Consider the following 16,215-nt stretch of genomic DNA (forward strand, 5'->3'; position numbering starts at 1 on the left):
GTTAAAGGTGATTAAGTAGTAACCACTGAATTAAATGATTATCGAATATAAGTATTTATCGAATATAAGTAATATAAGCGACTCTGGGTGTTAGAAAAGCGTTATATAAGTTCAAATTATTATTATTATTATTATTATTATTATGTAATTAACAGAATATTCAAAACAGCAGAAGTCTCAAATATAAATAACTGCTATTATCCTTAAACGGTTACTGGTAAATGAACAACAGAGACAATAAAAAAAATAAGAAGCTGAGCCCTTTTTATAGAAAGATAAGAACTTAGGGACTGTCACGTCACAACGACTCACTCCAACTGGCGTGTTGACGAGTCCAACCAGTCTGCCGTCTTTAGTTTGCACGTCTCTCAACCTTGACCATATTTTCCGTGACAGCTTTTATTGACGGCTATTTCAACCAATTATTATCAGCCAAAATCATTACGTAGGCTTTGCCAGCTACACGGTTTCCTTTCTACGGTCCAATCACCTCCACGGTTTACCTGCCGCTGAGGCAGCAAGTTTCCAACTTCGGTGAGTTCACTCTGACTGGAAAACCATTGGGCTCTTGAAATTTTACTCACGCTAATATGAAGTTGGTCAACTTTGTTTCCCCTGATATTAAGTGATTCACGAGGGACGGTTTCAGTCAAAACGCAACTGTCATTCCTCAGCCTTTATAACGTGATTACTCGTTTTGCTTCGTTTGAAATGCCTCTCATGGTCGGCGGAAGAGATGGACGGGCTGATAGAAGTGTGATGTGTGTCCTGCTCCCCCTCGTTGTCCTTCTGTTTTTATCGGCCGGAGTTTCGGGTATACCGGAGGAGCAGAAATCCGTTCAAGAACAGCCTCCTCAAGAGGTACAAGCTTAATCATATATCGCCGACAACAATATCTCTCGTCAGTGACGGGAAAACGATTTACGAAGCCGGCGTTGCTGGCCATTTCTTCTCAGCTAGCAGCGCCTGCTAAGTATGTTTTGTTTTCCGAGTTAGCCTCAGCTAGCAAATGTTAGACAGGCGATTCTGAATAGCTAGCCAAATTTTGAAATGATGATCAAGAAGACAGAGCTGCAGACGTAGCCATCAGTTTTTCTGCTGGCGCTAGTGGACATGTCCAAACGTCTACTGTATTGCTGAAATGTTATTCCCAGTATGATTCCAGCAAGTTACTTAAATGGCTCATTCGCAGATAAAGTGAAACTTTCCATTTCAGTCTGCTTTTCCACTCAGAGTTGCGTTTTAAAACTGTGCTTATTATGTTGTTGTTTTGCTTCGTAGAAAGTCCCCAGTCCCCATCCCATTGGCCCAGTGGTTAATGAAGATGACTCCAGTAAAGGAAACCTGGGCTTCATCCATGCATTTGTGGCTGCCATCTCCGTCATCATTGTCTCTGAGTTGGGAGACAAGACGTTCTTCATTGCAGCTATCATGGCTATGCGATACAACCGCCTCACTGTGTTAACGGGGGCTATGCTGGCTCTGGGCCTTATGACCTGCCTCTCAGGTTGGTAGAAATGAGTGTTTGGTTCTGTACATTACTCATATAAAGTGACCTTGCAGTCTTTTATTAATGTTAGTGGTGTGATGTATCCCCCTCAGTGCTGTTTGGCTATGCCACGACCATCATCCCCAGAATCTACACATATTATGTGTCCACTGCACTGTTTGCCATCTTTGGTGTGCGTATGTTGAGAGAAGGGCTGAGAATGAGTCCAGATGAGGGCCAGGAGGAACTGGAGGAGGTGCAGGCTGAGATCAAGAAGAAGGATGAGGAGGTAGGCTCTGTAGTTTGGTGATAAAAGGTTAAAATGTGGCATTTTGAGCTCACTCGCATTCTTTCCCGCCATAGATTGTGAACTAACATGTGTGTCAACTTACACAGCTCTTATTTTTGTACCCTGGTAACTAGAAACTCATGTTTGTGTATATAAATTGCTTCACCTTGAGGGATTCCAAATATTTACTGTGTTAAGTCTGTATGATTTTTCAATCCAAAGCTGCACCCATGGCACAGCAGATAGTAGCTTAATAGTTTGAGGGTGCTCGGGAGTTGGGAGGGGGTGTGCTTATATTTCTGTTTTGTGATTAGATAATTAACTATTAAAGTATTACAAATATTGGCTCAATTTACCAAAGCAGAAATTAAAGTTCCATCCAGCTCCATTTGCAAAAAAATATATTCATGTTGTGTCCACAGAACAGAGCTAGTGTTTTTTTTATTGCATTATTTTAAACACATTTGTCCAGAGGTGTAACTATATAGACAATACTGTTTTTCATGATCCTCAATTAAGCCCTCGGCCATTCTGTTTCTTCTCTGTGGTTTTATGGTGGTTAGCAAACAAAAACTCAACGTTTTGTTAGCTTTTCCTTAAGTGAAAGGAATAGTATTCATGCATTCACATCTTAGGTCAGTGCGAGGGGAGGGGCTGAGGACAATAGGTGAAAACAATTGCTCCTTAGTGTTAGTCATAGTGCTGCATGAAAGTGCAGAGCTGCGATAAGATATGCCCGCATAAAGTTCAAAACCTTGCTGTTGGCTTTCCAGGCAGTTCAACAAAAGAAACTGTACCAACCTACTTGTAAACCCATATCAACATGTACACTCGCTCACTCTTTTTGTTCTACCTCTGCAAGGCTACTGTTTATGGCTGCTTCAATAACAACAAGCTCTAAGTTCAGACTTTTTTTTCATGCTTCGAACCTCAAAATGGTGGGGCCCGGGGAGAAAAAAAAACTCAAAATGCTTCATTTATCAAGTTATCCTGACAATGCCACAAATCAGGTTTGTGGCATTGTCCGGATAACTTGATAAATGAAGCATTTTGAATCCACTGCTACAATTGCTGGTATCCCTGTTGGTGATCTAGCTATTGCACACTGATAATTTTTGCATTTGACATAACATGCAGGCTATGACACGTTTACTATGTTGTGCTCTAAAATGCTGGTAGGAGACACAGAAATGCATCTTCTGTTGCTGCCTCTCTTTTAAATTGCTTTGGATAAAAGCATCTCCTAAATGAGAAAATACATTTAAAATGCAAATTAATCACTTTTGATTTTCAAGTTATCTAATTTTCTGTCTGTGGTGGGCAATGCAGGCAGTATGGCGGGCCACCACGGAATAGTCTTATGTATGGGAAACACTGGATTGATGACTTAAAGGTCCGCTGAGTGCTTTTATTGATTTTACCCAAAGGACCTTCCTCACCTAACAGCCGATATGATACTGTTCTTGCAGTCACCTCATACCTGTCGGCATAGGTGTAGCTGAGCCTCTCTACTAGAGGAACAATGACTCATATAGTAGACTATCCTTTCCGTTCATGTACAGTATTTGACCCTCAGAAGTAATGACCCATGAAAGAAGGCAGATGGTAAAGCCAAATTTTCAAGTTTGATCTTGCCATGGGGGTAAAAAAAAAAACAGTAATTCAGTTTGTTAGCTAGCTGTCCAACAGAAAACGAGCAACTTCAGCATCACTCAAAAATCCTATGTCCATTTTTAGAGTGTTCCATCTTGAGAAGGCTAAGCCCACTGAGGTAAATTTGTAATTTCTGATATTGGGCTATACAAATAAAATTGACTTGACTTGATAACTATTTACCCTCATATTGTTGGCCTCGAAGTGGTGTTATTTCATCTTTTTTATGTCTTTTTAGGCCTACTTGTTTCAGACTCTCCCATTGTGTGTGCAGGCAAAGTATCGCAATGGTTCTCCATGCTTGACTCACCAGCCACTCACTGCACTGTGCAGACAAGAGAAGTAAACAGCAGTGACTTTAGCCAATGAGCGCAAAGCTCTTTTTGTTTCAAGGGCAAGTGAGCTCTTCTGGTCATATGGTCTGTACATGGCTGCCTTCATGACAGGGGGACCTGTGCTACGTTTAATAAAATAGCTTATTTTAAGCCTATGAATTTTTTCAGTCTTGGTCTACTGTGGGTTATTTAAAACACTTTTTTTTTTTTTTGCCTAAAAATTGCTTAGTGGTCCTTTTTTAAAATGTGGTGTACACTTGTGAGATGCAATCACATTTGTCCCGGAGACTGGCTTCCTTAAAACAGTGCAAACTCTGTCAGAGTTGTCTGTAAGCAGGGATGCTTAACATATACAACCATTTGATAGGTTTTGTATATTGAACTCTTTGCTGTATATGTAAATTGTAACACAAAACACCCTCTGAAACAAAGTACAACTATGGTTGAGCCTACATGCTGACCTTCCTGAGACCTACACTACGAAGCAGGATTTGGGTTAGCGAGGTAACTTCAGGTTTAACTCTGGGCTTTCATTGTCACAAGAGTGGTTTCCTTTTTACCAGGGTACATCGCCATGGTAACTTACGCTGCACACCTAATCTGTTCTGGAGCAGGTTATGTTCGATTTAACAGATCAACACGTATAAAAGCACCGCCTACTGACCAATAAATTCTCTTGGAAAATGTGATCACCATTCCTAGAAGATCCTGTGGACCTTGGTGCGTGAATAGTGAGAGGGTCTCTTAGGAAGGCAAGAGTTTGTAGAGACGGACAAAACCGTTTGGCTTTCCGTCACAATTATCTGTATGAAAGATAGCTTCTCAGTGGAGGGAATGGCTTATCTTTGTCAGCTTCTTGATACATATGTTGCCAGTGTGGCACGTCAAAGTCACACGCTTACAGTCCTGCAGACTGTATGCATTGACTTGCGTTTTTTATTTTTTATTTGATTTTTTTGATACAGGTACTTTTATGTATGCTGTTGGTCAGGGATGGGCAACGTGATCCAGAAAGGGTCAGTGTAGGTGCAGGTCTTTGTTCCAACCAAGCAGTTACACACCTAATTCCATTAGTCAACCATTAAAGTAGGGCTGCACGATATTAGGAAAACATGTGATATGCAATAACATTGAATATTGCGATGACGATATGACTCGCGATAAATAAACAAATATTGAAGTATACAGTTTTAATGTCTTTCTGCTTTAGGTTTGTTGCTAACATAGACCCCAGACAATGAACAGCCTATGCACACTAAATAAAAAAATGTAATGCATTATTTCCATTCCAGCAACATGGTTTTATTGAAAAAAAATGCACCTGGCTACAGCCGCTATATTGACAATGAACAAATACCACCAACTTCTTTGCATGGCAATCAGTTTCTTCATCATTTTAACAGAACATGTAGGCCTATTTAAAGCAGCTACTAGGAGTTTACAGTGCATCCGGAAAGTATTCACATCCCTTCACTTTCCCCACATTTTGTTATGTTACAGCCTTATTCCAAAATGGATTAAATTCCTTTTTTTTCCTCATCAATCTACATACAATACCCCATAATGACAAAGCAAAAAAGTTTTTGTAGAAATTTTTGCAAATTTATTAAAAATAAAAAACTGAAATATTGCATGTACATAAGTATTCACACCCTTTACTCAGTACTTGGTTGAGGCACCCTTGGCAGCGATTACAGCCTCAAGTCTTCTTGAGTATGAAGCTACGAGCTTGGCACACCTATATTTGGGGTATTCCTCCCATTCTTCTCTTGAGGATCCTCTCGAGCTCTGTAAGGTTAGATGGGGAGCGTAGCTGCACAGCTATTTTCAGGTCTTTCCAGAGATGTTCAATGGGGTTCAAGTCTGGGCTGTGGCTGGGCCACTCAAGGACATTCACAGACTTGTCCTGAAGCCACTCCTTCGTTGTCTTGGCTGTGTGCCTAGGGTCATTGTCGTGTTGAAAGGTAAACCTTCAACCCAGTCTGAGGTCCTGAGTGCTCTGGAGCAGGTTTTCATCAAGGATCTCTCTGTACTTTGCTCCATTCATCTTTCCCTCGATCCTGACTAGTCTCCCAGTTCCTGCTGCTGAAAAACATCCCCACAGCATGATGTTGCCACCACCATGCTTCGCTGTAGGGATGGTATTAACAAGGTGATGAGAGGTGCCTGGTTTCCTCCAGACATGACGTTTGGCATTCAGGCCAAAGAGTTCAATCTTGGTTTCATCAGACCAGAGAATCTTGTTTCTCATGGTCTGAGAGTCCTTTAGGTGCTTTCTGGCAAACTCCAAGCGGGCTGTCATGTGCCTTCTGGCCACTCTACCATAAAGGCCTGATTGGTGGAGTGCTGCAGAAATGGTTGTCCTTCTGGAAGGTTCTCCCATCTCCACAGAGGAACACTGGAGCTCTGTCAGAGTGATCATTGGGTTCTTGGTCACCTCCCTGACCAAGGCCCTTGTCCCCCGATTGCTCAGTTTGGCTGGGCGGCCAGCTCTAGGAAGAGTCCTGGTGGATCCAAACTTCTTCCATTTACGAATGATGGAGACCACTGTGCTCTTTGGGACCTTCAAAGCTGTAGAAATTTTTTGTACCCTTCCCCAGATGAAATTTGAAATTAAATTTTATTTGTATAGCCCAATATCACAAATTACAAATTTGCCTCAGTGGGCTTAACAGCAACACAACATCCTGTCCTTAGACCCTTTCATTGGATAAGGAACAACTCCCTAAAAAAAAAACCTTTAACAGAGAGAAAAAATAGGAACAAACCTCAGGGAGAGCAACAGAGGAGGGATCTGTGCCTCGATACAATCCTGTCTCGGAGGTCCACAGACAATTCCTTTGACTTCATGGCTTGGTTTCTGCTCTGACATTCACTGTCAACAGTGGGACCTTATATAGACAGGTGTGTGCCTTTCCAAATCATGTCCAATCCATTGAATTTACTACAGGTGGACTCCAATCAAGATGTAGAAACATCTCAAGGATGATCAGTGGCAACAGGATGAACCTGAGCTCAATTTTGAGTGTCATAGCAAAAGGTGTGAATACTTATGTACATGCAATATTTCAGTTTTTTATTTTTAATATATTTGCAAAAATTTCTACAAAACCTTTTTCACTTTGTCATTATGGAGTATTGTGTGTAGATTGATGAGAAAAAAAAAGGAATTTAATCCATTTTGGAATAAGGCTGTAACATAACAAAATGTGGGGAAAGTGAAGGGGTGTGAATACTTTCCGGATGCACTGTATATTATAAATGATTACGTAACAGTCTCAATTTAAAACTGATGTCTTACCAGTTTCGCAGAGTGAGTAACTAATGTTAGAATTTTATTTTTACATTATATTTAGCCAGTCTACATGTGTTTTGTGGACTTGGAGAAGGCTTATGAGCGCGTACCCCAGGGTAATCTGTGTGGGGTACTGCGGGAGGATGGGGTACCAGGGCAGTTGCTACAAGTATAACCAAAGTGAGAGCTGTGCCCGCATTCTCGGCACAAAGTCAAACACGTTTTCTGTGGGTATTGGACTCTGCCAAGGTTGTCCCTTGTCTCCGATTCTGTTTGTGATATTCATGGACAGGATCTCAAGGCGCAGCCAAGGTGAGGAGTGTGTCCATTTTGGGAACCTCAAAATTGCATCTCTGCTCTTCGCAGATGATGTGCTTTCTCAGGGTCTTGTTCATGAGTGAGGGTAGGATGGAGCGGGAGATTGACAGGCAGATTGGTGCAGTATCAGCAGTAATGCGGACGTTGTACCAGACCGTTGTGGTGAAGAAGGAGCTGAGCCGGAAGGCAAAGCTCTCAATTTACCAGTCAATCTTCGTTCCAACCCTCACCTATGGTCATGAGCTTTGGGTAGTGACCGAAAGGGTGAGATCGCGGATACAAGTGGCTGAAATGAGTTTCCTCCGTAGGGTATCTGGGCTCAGCCTTAGAGATAGGGTGAGGAGCTCGGACATCTGGAGGGAGCTTGGAGTAGAGCCGCTGCTCCGTCACATCAAAAGGAGCCAGCTGAGGGGGTTCAGGCATCTGATTAGGATGCCTCCTGGGCACCTTCCTTTGGAGGTTTACCGGGCACGGCCAACTGGGAGGAGACCTGGGGGTAGACCCAGAACTCGCTGGAGAGACTACATGTCCAATCTGTTCTGGGAGTGCCTTGGGATCCCCCAGGAGGAGCTGGAGGGTATTGCTGGGGAGAGGGAAGTCTGGAGTGCCCTACTTAGCTTGCTGCCACAGCGACCTGACCCCGGAGAAGCGGCTAATGATGAATGAATGAATGAACAGTATACACTCACTGGCCACTTTATTAGGTACACCTTGCTAGTACCGGGTTGGACCCCCTTTTGCCTTCAGAACTGCCTTAATCCTTCGTGGCATAGATTCAACAAGGTACTGGAAACATTCGTCAGAGAGTTTGGTCCATATTGACATGATAGCATCACGCAGTTGCTGCAGATTTGTCGGCTGCACATCCATGATGCGAATCTCCCGGTCCACCACATCCCAAAGGTGCTCTATTGGATTGAGATCTGGTGACTGTGGAGGCCATTTGAGTACAGTGAACTCATTGTCATGTTCAAGAAACCAGTCTGAGATGATTCGAGCTTTATGACATGGCGCGTTATCCTGCTGGAAGTAGCCATCAGAAGATGGGAACACTGTGGTCATAAAGGGATGGACATGGTCAGCAACAATACTCAGGTAGGCTGTGGCGTTGACACGATGCTCAATTGGTACTAAGGGGCCCAAAGTGTGCCAAGAAAATATCCCCCACACCATTACACCACCACCACCAGCCTGAACCGTTGATACAAGGCAGGATGGATCCATGCTTTCATGTTGTTGATGCCAAGTTCTGACCCTACCATCCGAATGTCGCAGCAGAAATCGAGACTCATCAGACAAGGCAACGTTTTTCCAATCTTCTATTGTCCAATTTTGGTGAGCCTGTGCAAATTGTAGCCTCAGTTTCCTGTTCTTAGCTGACAGGAGTGGCACCCGGTGTGGTCTTCTGCTGCTGTAGCCCATCTGCCTCAAGGTTCGACGTGTTGTGCGTTCAGAGATGCTCTTCTGCATACCTCGGTTGTAATGAGTGGTTATTTGAGTTACTGTTGCCTTTCTATCAGCTCGAACCAGTCTGGCCATTCTCCTCTGACCTCTGGCATCAACAAGGCATTTTCGCCCACAGAACTGCCGCTCAATGGATATTTTCTCTTTTTCGGACCATTCTCTGTAAACCCTAGAGATGGTTGTGCGTGAAAATCCCAGTAGATCAGCAGTTTCTGAAATACTCAGACCAGCCCGTCTGGCACCAACAACCATGCCACGTTCAAAGTCACTTAAATCACCTTTCTTCCCCATTCTGATGCTCGGTTTGAACTGCAGCAGATCGTCTTGACCATGTCTACATGCCTAAATGCATTGAGTTGCTGCCATGTGATTGGCTGATTAGAAATTTGCGTTAACGAGCAGTTGGACAGGTGTGCCTAATAAAGTGGCCGGTGAGTGTATTTTGTTGTTACCGAGGCGGAATGAGCCAAGTGACACTACCGCCTTTTTTTCCAGAAGGGGGCACCAAAGTCAACACAAACTTCATATACCATTTATCGCAATTCAAGCAGTCTTTTGCAATATGTATATTGTGCATGTTGATATCGGGATGAAGGTAAATGTTCAATATATTGTGCAGCCCTAAATTAAAGAGTTTCCTCCAGTGATGGGCAACATGATCCAGAAAGGGCCGGTGGAGGTGCAAGTCTTTGTTCCAACCAAGCAGTTACACACCTGAGTCTACAAATCAAGGTCCTTAGCAAAGACTATTGGTTGACTAATAAAATCAGGTGTGTAACTGCTTGGTTGGAACAAAGACCTGCACCGGCTTTCTGGATCATTTTGCCCAGCTCTGCTGGGTGATGTGGAGAACCTAAGCAAAAACATGATCAGCCCAGTGTCGGGGGCTTCTTGGGCTCCAGCCCCAAATGAGTTCTCAAAAGCCCCAAATCCAAAACTTCTAGGCTTTTAAAATAACTTGAACTTTGTGTCATTCCCCTCCGTCTCTATGACTACTGGCAAATCAATGAAGCAAAAATTATATTACAGGGGAAATATCTCCATCTATAGGTCTGCCCTAACATTGTCATGTTCCATGTCTGCTCCAAATGCAATCAAATCAAATACACAGACGTTCCACATCAAATAATTATTTGTTTTAACATTTGTCAGTCAAATGAGTTACGCTGCTGTCAGGTTTGTTTATGTTAGGTATGCCATAGGCAACGTGCAGTGTTAGCAACTGTTTTAGATGTTACATTAAATGTTAAGTCTTCACTTATATGAACAGATATAAACCAAACTTTTCCAAGAAACAGGAAATATGTTATCATAGATTAACCCACAGCCCACAGCGTAACTTACGAACACCATTTTGTTTTTTTATATAGCCTATATTTGTTTGCATTTCTGAAAATTAAGTATGCCGAATTAGCTATGATAAGTTCCTGTTTGCCATGTGTCATTGCATGCACTGACAAATATCACTGGATTACTGTGATACTGAAGAAAACTTCGAAATGTGATAATTCCCAGAAAAGTTCTGGCATTATAAAGAACTTCTTTTTTTCTCTGATTTTCAAGCAGATTTATGTACTTTTATCTGCAATGGACATTGGCCATAATTGTATTCTTGGAAAGTGCAAGTCACACTGAATCTAAAAATATGTGTGTAATGTCTGTGTGGACAAGGAAGGAGGAAAAGAGAACAGAGTGACCAGGAGTAGATCAAATAAAGTACCATAAGATAATATATGCCCATGTTTTTTATCCTACTATGCTGTTCCCTAAACAAATCTAATATAATTTGAGTAAATGTCTTTTCGAGCTACAGATGCGCAAAATATATCAAAGCGGCTCAGTCCCACTTGGGTTGCTATAACAAAGACATCTCAAATGATGTCAACTTTGCATTAAAAATGACACAACACTTTATGAATGTTTATAACTTGTCATTAAGATTCCTTTATGTACACGGCAGGTGTCATGTCCGTCTTAGGCACACCCATTCAAATAAAATGTGACCCGTCTTTGATATAGTCATTGATATATCAACTACACTGCTCAAAAAAATAAAGGGAACACATAAGCAATGCAATGTAGCTCCAAGTCAATCACACTTTTGAGATATCAACCTGTCCAGTTAGGAAGCAACACTGATTTGTGGATCAATTTCACCTGTTGGTAAATTGTCTAATTTCCACCACGTGGAAATTAGACAATTTGCAAGACAACCCCTATAAAAGGAATGGATTTGCAGGTGGTGGCCACAGACCATTTGCCTGTCCTCATCTTTTCTGGCCGATCTTTGGTTAGTTTTTCATTTTGCTAGTGCCCTCACCACTAGAGGTGGCATGAGGCGGTATCTGCAACCTACAGAAGTTGCTCAGGTAGTGCAGCTCATCCAGGATGGCACATCAATGCGTGCTGTGGCAAGAAGATTTGATGTGTCTCCCAGCACAGTGTCCAGAGCATGGAGGAGGTACCAGGAGACAGGCCAGTACACCAGGAGACGTGGAGGGGGCCGCAGGAGGACAACAACCCCGCAGCAGGACCGCTATCTGGTCCTTTGTGCAAGGAGGAACAGGAGGAGCACTGCCGGAGCCCTACAAAACAACCTTCAACAGGCCACTAATGTGCAGGTTTCTGCTCAAACAGTGAGAAACAGAATGCATGAGGATGGTATGAGGGCCCGACGTCCACAATTGGGGCCTATGCTCACAGCCCAACACCGTGCAGCCCGATTGACCTTTGCCAGAGAACATCTTGGTTGGCAGATTCGCCATTGGCGCCCTGTGCTCTTCACAGATGAGAGCAGGTTCACACTGAACACATGTGACAGACGTGAGAGAGTCTGGAGACGCTGTGGAGAACGTTCTGCTGCCTGCAACATCCTCCAGCATGACCGGTTTGGCGGTGGGTCAGTGATGGTCTGGGGAGGCATATCCTTGGAGGGCCGCACAGACCTCCACGTGCTAGCCAGAGGTACCATGACTGCCATTAGGTACCGGGATGAGATCCTCAGACCCATTGTCAGACCATATGCTGGTGCAGTGGGCCCTGGGTTCCTGCTCATGCATGACAATGCTCGTCCTCATGTGGCCAGAGTGTGTCAGCAGTTCCTGTATGTCGAGGGCATTGATGCTATGGACTGGCCTGCACGTTCCCCAGACCTGAATCCAATCGAGCACCTCTGGGACATCATGTCTCGTACCATCCGCCAACGCGATGTCGCACCACAGACTGTCCAGGAGTTGACCGATGCCCTGATCCAGGTCTGGGAGGAGATCCCTCAGGAGACCATCCGTCGTCTCATCAGGAGCATGCCCAGACGTTGTAGGGAGTGCATACAGGCACGTGGAGGCCACACACACTACTGAGCCTAATTTTGAATCGTCTTGAAGAATTTCCACAGAAGTTGGATCAGCCTATGTTCTCATTTTCCACTTTGAGTTTGAGTATGATTCTGAATCCAGACCTTAATGGGCTAATGATTTTGATTTCCATTGATCATTCTTAGGTTATTTTGCTCTAAACACATTCCTCTGTCTAATAAATAAAGATTTTCAGCTGAAATATTTCATTCATCGAGGTCTATATTGTGTTTTTAGGTGTTCCCTTTATTTTTTTGAGCAGTATATATACATTAACCTTGTTGTTCTGGACTGCACCTGCTATTAGTCCACTGTTGTCCTTGCTGTCTTGTCAATTTTCTCGACAACTGTTCCTCCACGCACAGTAGCCACCAAGACCACTGGATCCCAGGGTCCTCTTAAGAAGCTGATGCTTAAAATGTATCCCTATTATTTGCACAGAAGCTGTTATTGCTGATTTATGTCTTCAATTTATATGACAATAAATTGAATGTGTTTTTAAAGGTAACAATGATTTATGTTCGATTTCTGTAATATTCAATGCCTGCAGTGTTTTTTCATGCTGGTCCTGATATGAAGAAATTATCTACTAAACATACAGATGTTTAGTACTGTGTTGCTCTCTCAAAGAAGTGCTGAAGTATACTGAGGGACAGCAAAGAGCACACCGCCTTTTATACTGTGCCGACGAGACAGTACACCTTTTTTCCACATCAGATGTACCTTGGGTCTGGATGGTTTCATGCTTGTTTTCTCCACAACCATCTGGTGATCCCCAGAAATTATCTCACGATCCCCTTGGGGGTCCCGACCCCCAGGTTGAGAACCAATGCTCTACAGGATGATTTTTCCTGGGCAACTCTCGTGTTTTTCCAAAAAGATGTACAGATTTTTAGGCATTCTATTATCTCAAATGGCTTGAAAACTAGTGCATATAGCTGCTGTAAATGGGGGGGGGTCTCCCCAGGCCCCCCTAGGTTTGGGCTAAGCACCGAATGTTTACAAGGTCTGACTTCGCCCCTGGGTCAGCCATGCAAGGGTTTGAAACTGAAAGAATAAGGCTAAATTTTCTTAGACGCCATAAGAATATATCTAAGCAACACATTAATTTAATGGAATACACAATTGTAATTATAATTAGATCTATTTGTGCCTTAATGATGGCGCAGTGATACTGATAAGCCTATTAATTTACACATTCACAGTCGGCGATGTTTTGCCATCTTTCCTGCCTGCCTTTGGCAGCAGCAACTTTGTTGCTTTTAGCCTGGATTATAGTTTAAATTCTTCATATCTGTTAATATTATAGTTTGCTCATCCTGTGTAAAATATGCAGCTCTGGTAGAATTGTCCATGTTTGCGATTGTTCATATGGTGCAAACACCGCCCCTTTTATATGAAAGCGCTCATAGCTAGATTGGGAAACCAGGGTTGACTCAACGAGTTGATAACCACCATCATGACCGTTGATGCGTGATTGCAGTTGGACTGGGTATGTTGAACTTGCTTCGTAGCATAGGCCTCTAGAGGGGGGAAGACAAAACCGGCCTCCCTATGCAGCTCAACAGTGTTCTATTTACACCAAAACACATTAGCAAATACTTCAACACCTTTTTAAAGTCATTTTTTATTCCCATGAGGTGTTGCTCATTTTTGTCTTAACTTTTTAATTTAGTTAGCTTTTGTCTGGTTCTTTTTGCAGCTTCAGCGGTCTAAGCTGGCCAATGGGACCCCCGATGTGGAGGCAGGATCTGGAAGCACCTTGCCGCAGGGAAAATGGCACAGCTTTATCTCACCTGTTTTCCTCCAGGCCCTCACCCTTACCTTCCTGGCTGAGTGGGGGGACCGTTCCCAGCTCACTACAATTATTCTGGCTGCTCGTGAGGTTTGTTGGCAGCGTCTGTGGGCTCTTAAGACATGCCAATTGGCACACTTGAAAGTGGCTTGTAATATGAGTGCCTACATTTGCACTTGCATTTACATTTAATAGGTAGCTCCTGTGAGAATTAACCCCCTAATCTTGTTGGTGTTAGTGCCATGCTTTACCTATCAAGATACACAGGACTGCAAAGGCAAAGTGTGGCTTACTGCCATTTTAATACCCATGATGTTGAATATCATGCAAGGCAAAATGCATATTGTTTTTATTGCTTATGTATGTAGCTGCATGCACAGTAGGTGTATTTGCACAGACACTTTTTTTGGCACTGACTGTTTTCTTCTTCCCAGGATCCATTTGGAGTCGCAGTGGGTGGAACACTTGGACACTGTCTGTGTACAGGGCTGGCTGTGATAGGAGGGAGAATGATTGCGCAGAAGATATCTGTCAGAACTGGTGAGAAATTCTTAGAAACCAGTTTCTAATCAGAAATTGTCAAAAGAACCTTTGAAATACCTTGTTTAAACACACCTAGATTAAACACACCAAGATCTTCATTAACACTCCCTGTGCTTGGTTGTCTTACATACCAATCTGTAGTTTAACTACAATATTGCTCTTTTAAGGAAATTGTTTTGTTTGTTTGCCTCTACAGTTACAATCATTGGAGGGATTGTTTTCCTGGCCTTTGCCTTCTCTGCGCTTTTCATCAAGCCGGAAGCTGGATTTTGATCAGATGAAAGACTTTCAGGCTCATTTTGTATATAACTTAAAAGTACAACCAACTTCCTGTCAAGAAGTCTGTACTTCTATCTACGTATGTGTGTTGACAAAAGTGAGTGATTGAAAAAGAGTACTCGCAGCAGTGTGTGTGTGTGTGTGTGTGTATGTGCGTGCGTGCGTGCGTATGTCAGTCATTGAAAGAAGAGGGACAGGACAGGAGTGTTTCCGAATTTCAACTTACTGAGTCTGTGACCCCTTACTATAGTTTGTGTCTTAACAGAATCAACCCGAAATACCTCCCTCACATTAAGACCCAGCAGTTAGGTATTAGGTCATCTTCCTGCCTTGTTATTAAATTGTATAAGGAGGTTCATTTTGCTTGTTTAGCCCACGTTCATTCAGTTGATGGTTTGACTGGTAACCTTAGACCATGAACCCTGTTTGGGAAGGAAAGCTGCTTTGGCTGATTGATTTACCATCCTCCATGTTTTCTTTAGAATATGTACAACACTTGAGGCCTGCATTGCTGTTATTTATTCTGGCCTGCTCTCGTGGTCAATGGGTACTTTTAAAAAAGGAAATGGCACTTTTTTTTATACCTTGGCTTTAAACTTTTAATAAGTGGGCCTGCTTTACCTCACTTTGTGTTGTATGAGATAAGTGAAGGTAATCTGGTGACACAATGTCTTGCTGGGAGTAAGACTGTGCCAGTTCTAAGCATAACGGGAAGCTGAAAGCAGGAACCGCTTTAGAGTACTAAAGGGGTTCCTGCTTTCAGCTCAGAGTACACTATCTGGCTTAGTGACATCACTTCCTCCTCCATTTGTTTTTGTAACTTGTTTAAGATATGTTTTGATCACTCAATATTTCACTGCCAAGAAGTCAGGGCAGGGTGTGCGGGTGGCGTGGCGGTCTATTCCATTGCGTACCAACACAGATCGCCGGATCAAATCCCCGTGTTACCTGCGGCTTGGTCGGGCGTCCCTACAGACACAATTGGCCGGGTCTGCGAGTGGGGACGTCGGATGTTGGTATGTGTTCTGGTCGTTGCACTAGTGCCTGTTTGGGGGGTAGGGGGAACTGGGGGGAATAGCATGATCCTCCCACGCGCTACGTCCCCCTGGCGAAACTCCTCACTGTCAGGTGAAAAGAAACGGCTGGCGACTCCACATGTATCAAAGGGGTAGTCTGCGGCCCTCCCCGGCTCAGCAGAGGGACTGGAGCAGCAACCGGAATGGCTCGGAAGAGTGGAGTAATTGACCATGTACAATTGGGGAGTAAGGAGGGAGTCAGGGCAGTCTTTTAAACAGGGACCTGAACCAGGGTGTACCTTTCTTGTGAGTGGTTTATATTTATTTACTCCTTAAGATCCTTTTTTTCTTTTTTTTTTGTAACTCAAGTTCTGTGGACTAGGAAA

The 16,215-nt window shown here is 43.2% G+C and overlaps 1 protein-coding gene across 1 annotated transcript; it reads left to right on the forward strand.

Annotated features, from left to right (window-relative positions):
- Positions 1-538: 538 nt before the first annotated feature.
- On the forward strand, positions 539-14,867 carry tmem165 (transmembrane protein 165). The gene is made up of 6 exons (XM_056275958.1): positions 539-861; positions 1,282-1,507; positions 1,603-1,778; positions 13,899-14,081; positions 14,426-14,531; positions 14,731-14,867. Exons 1-6 carry the CDS (start codon positions 712-714, stop codon positions 14,805-14,807), a joined length of 918 nt encoding a protein of 305 aa, XP_056131933.1. The 5' UTR covers positions 539-711; the 3' UTR covers positions 14,808-14,867.
- Positions 14,868-16,215: the final 1,348 nt, after the last annotated feature.

The sequence above is a fragment of the Lampris incognitus genome, chromosome 3 (genome assembly GCF_029633865.1).
Source record: "Lampris incognitus isolate fLamInc1 chromosome 3, fLamInc1.hap2, whole genome shotgun sequence".
Classification (NCBI taxonomy): Eukaryota; Metazoa; Chordata; class Actinopteri; order Lampriformes; family Lampridae; genus Lampris; species Lampris incognitus.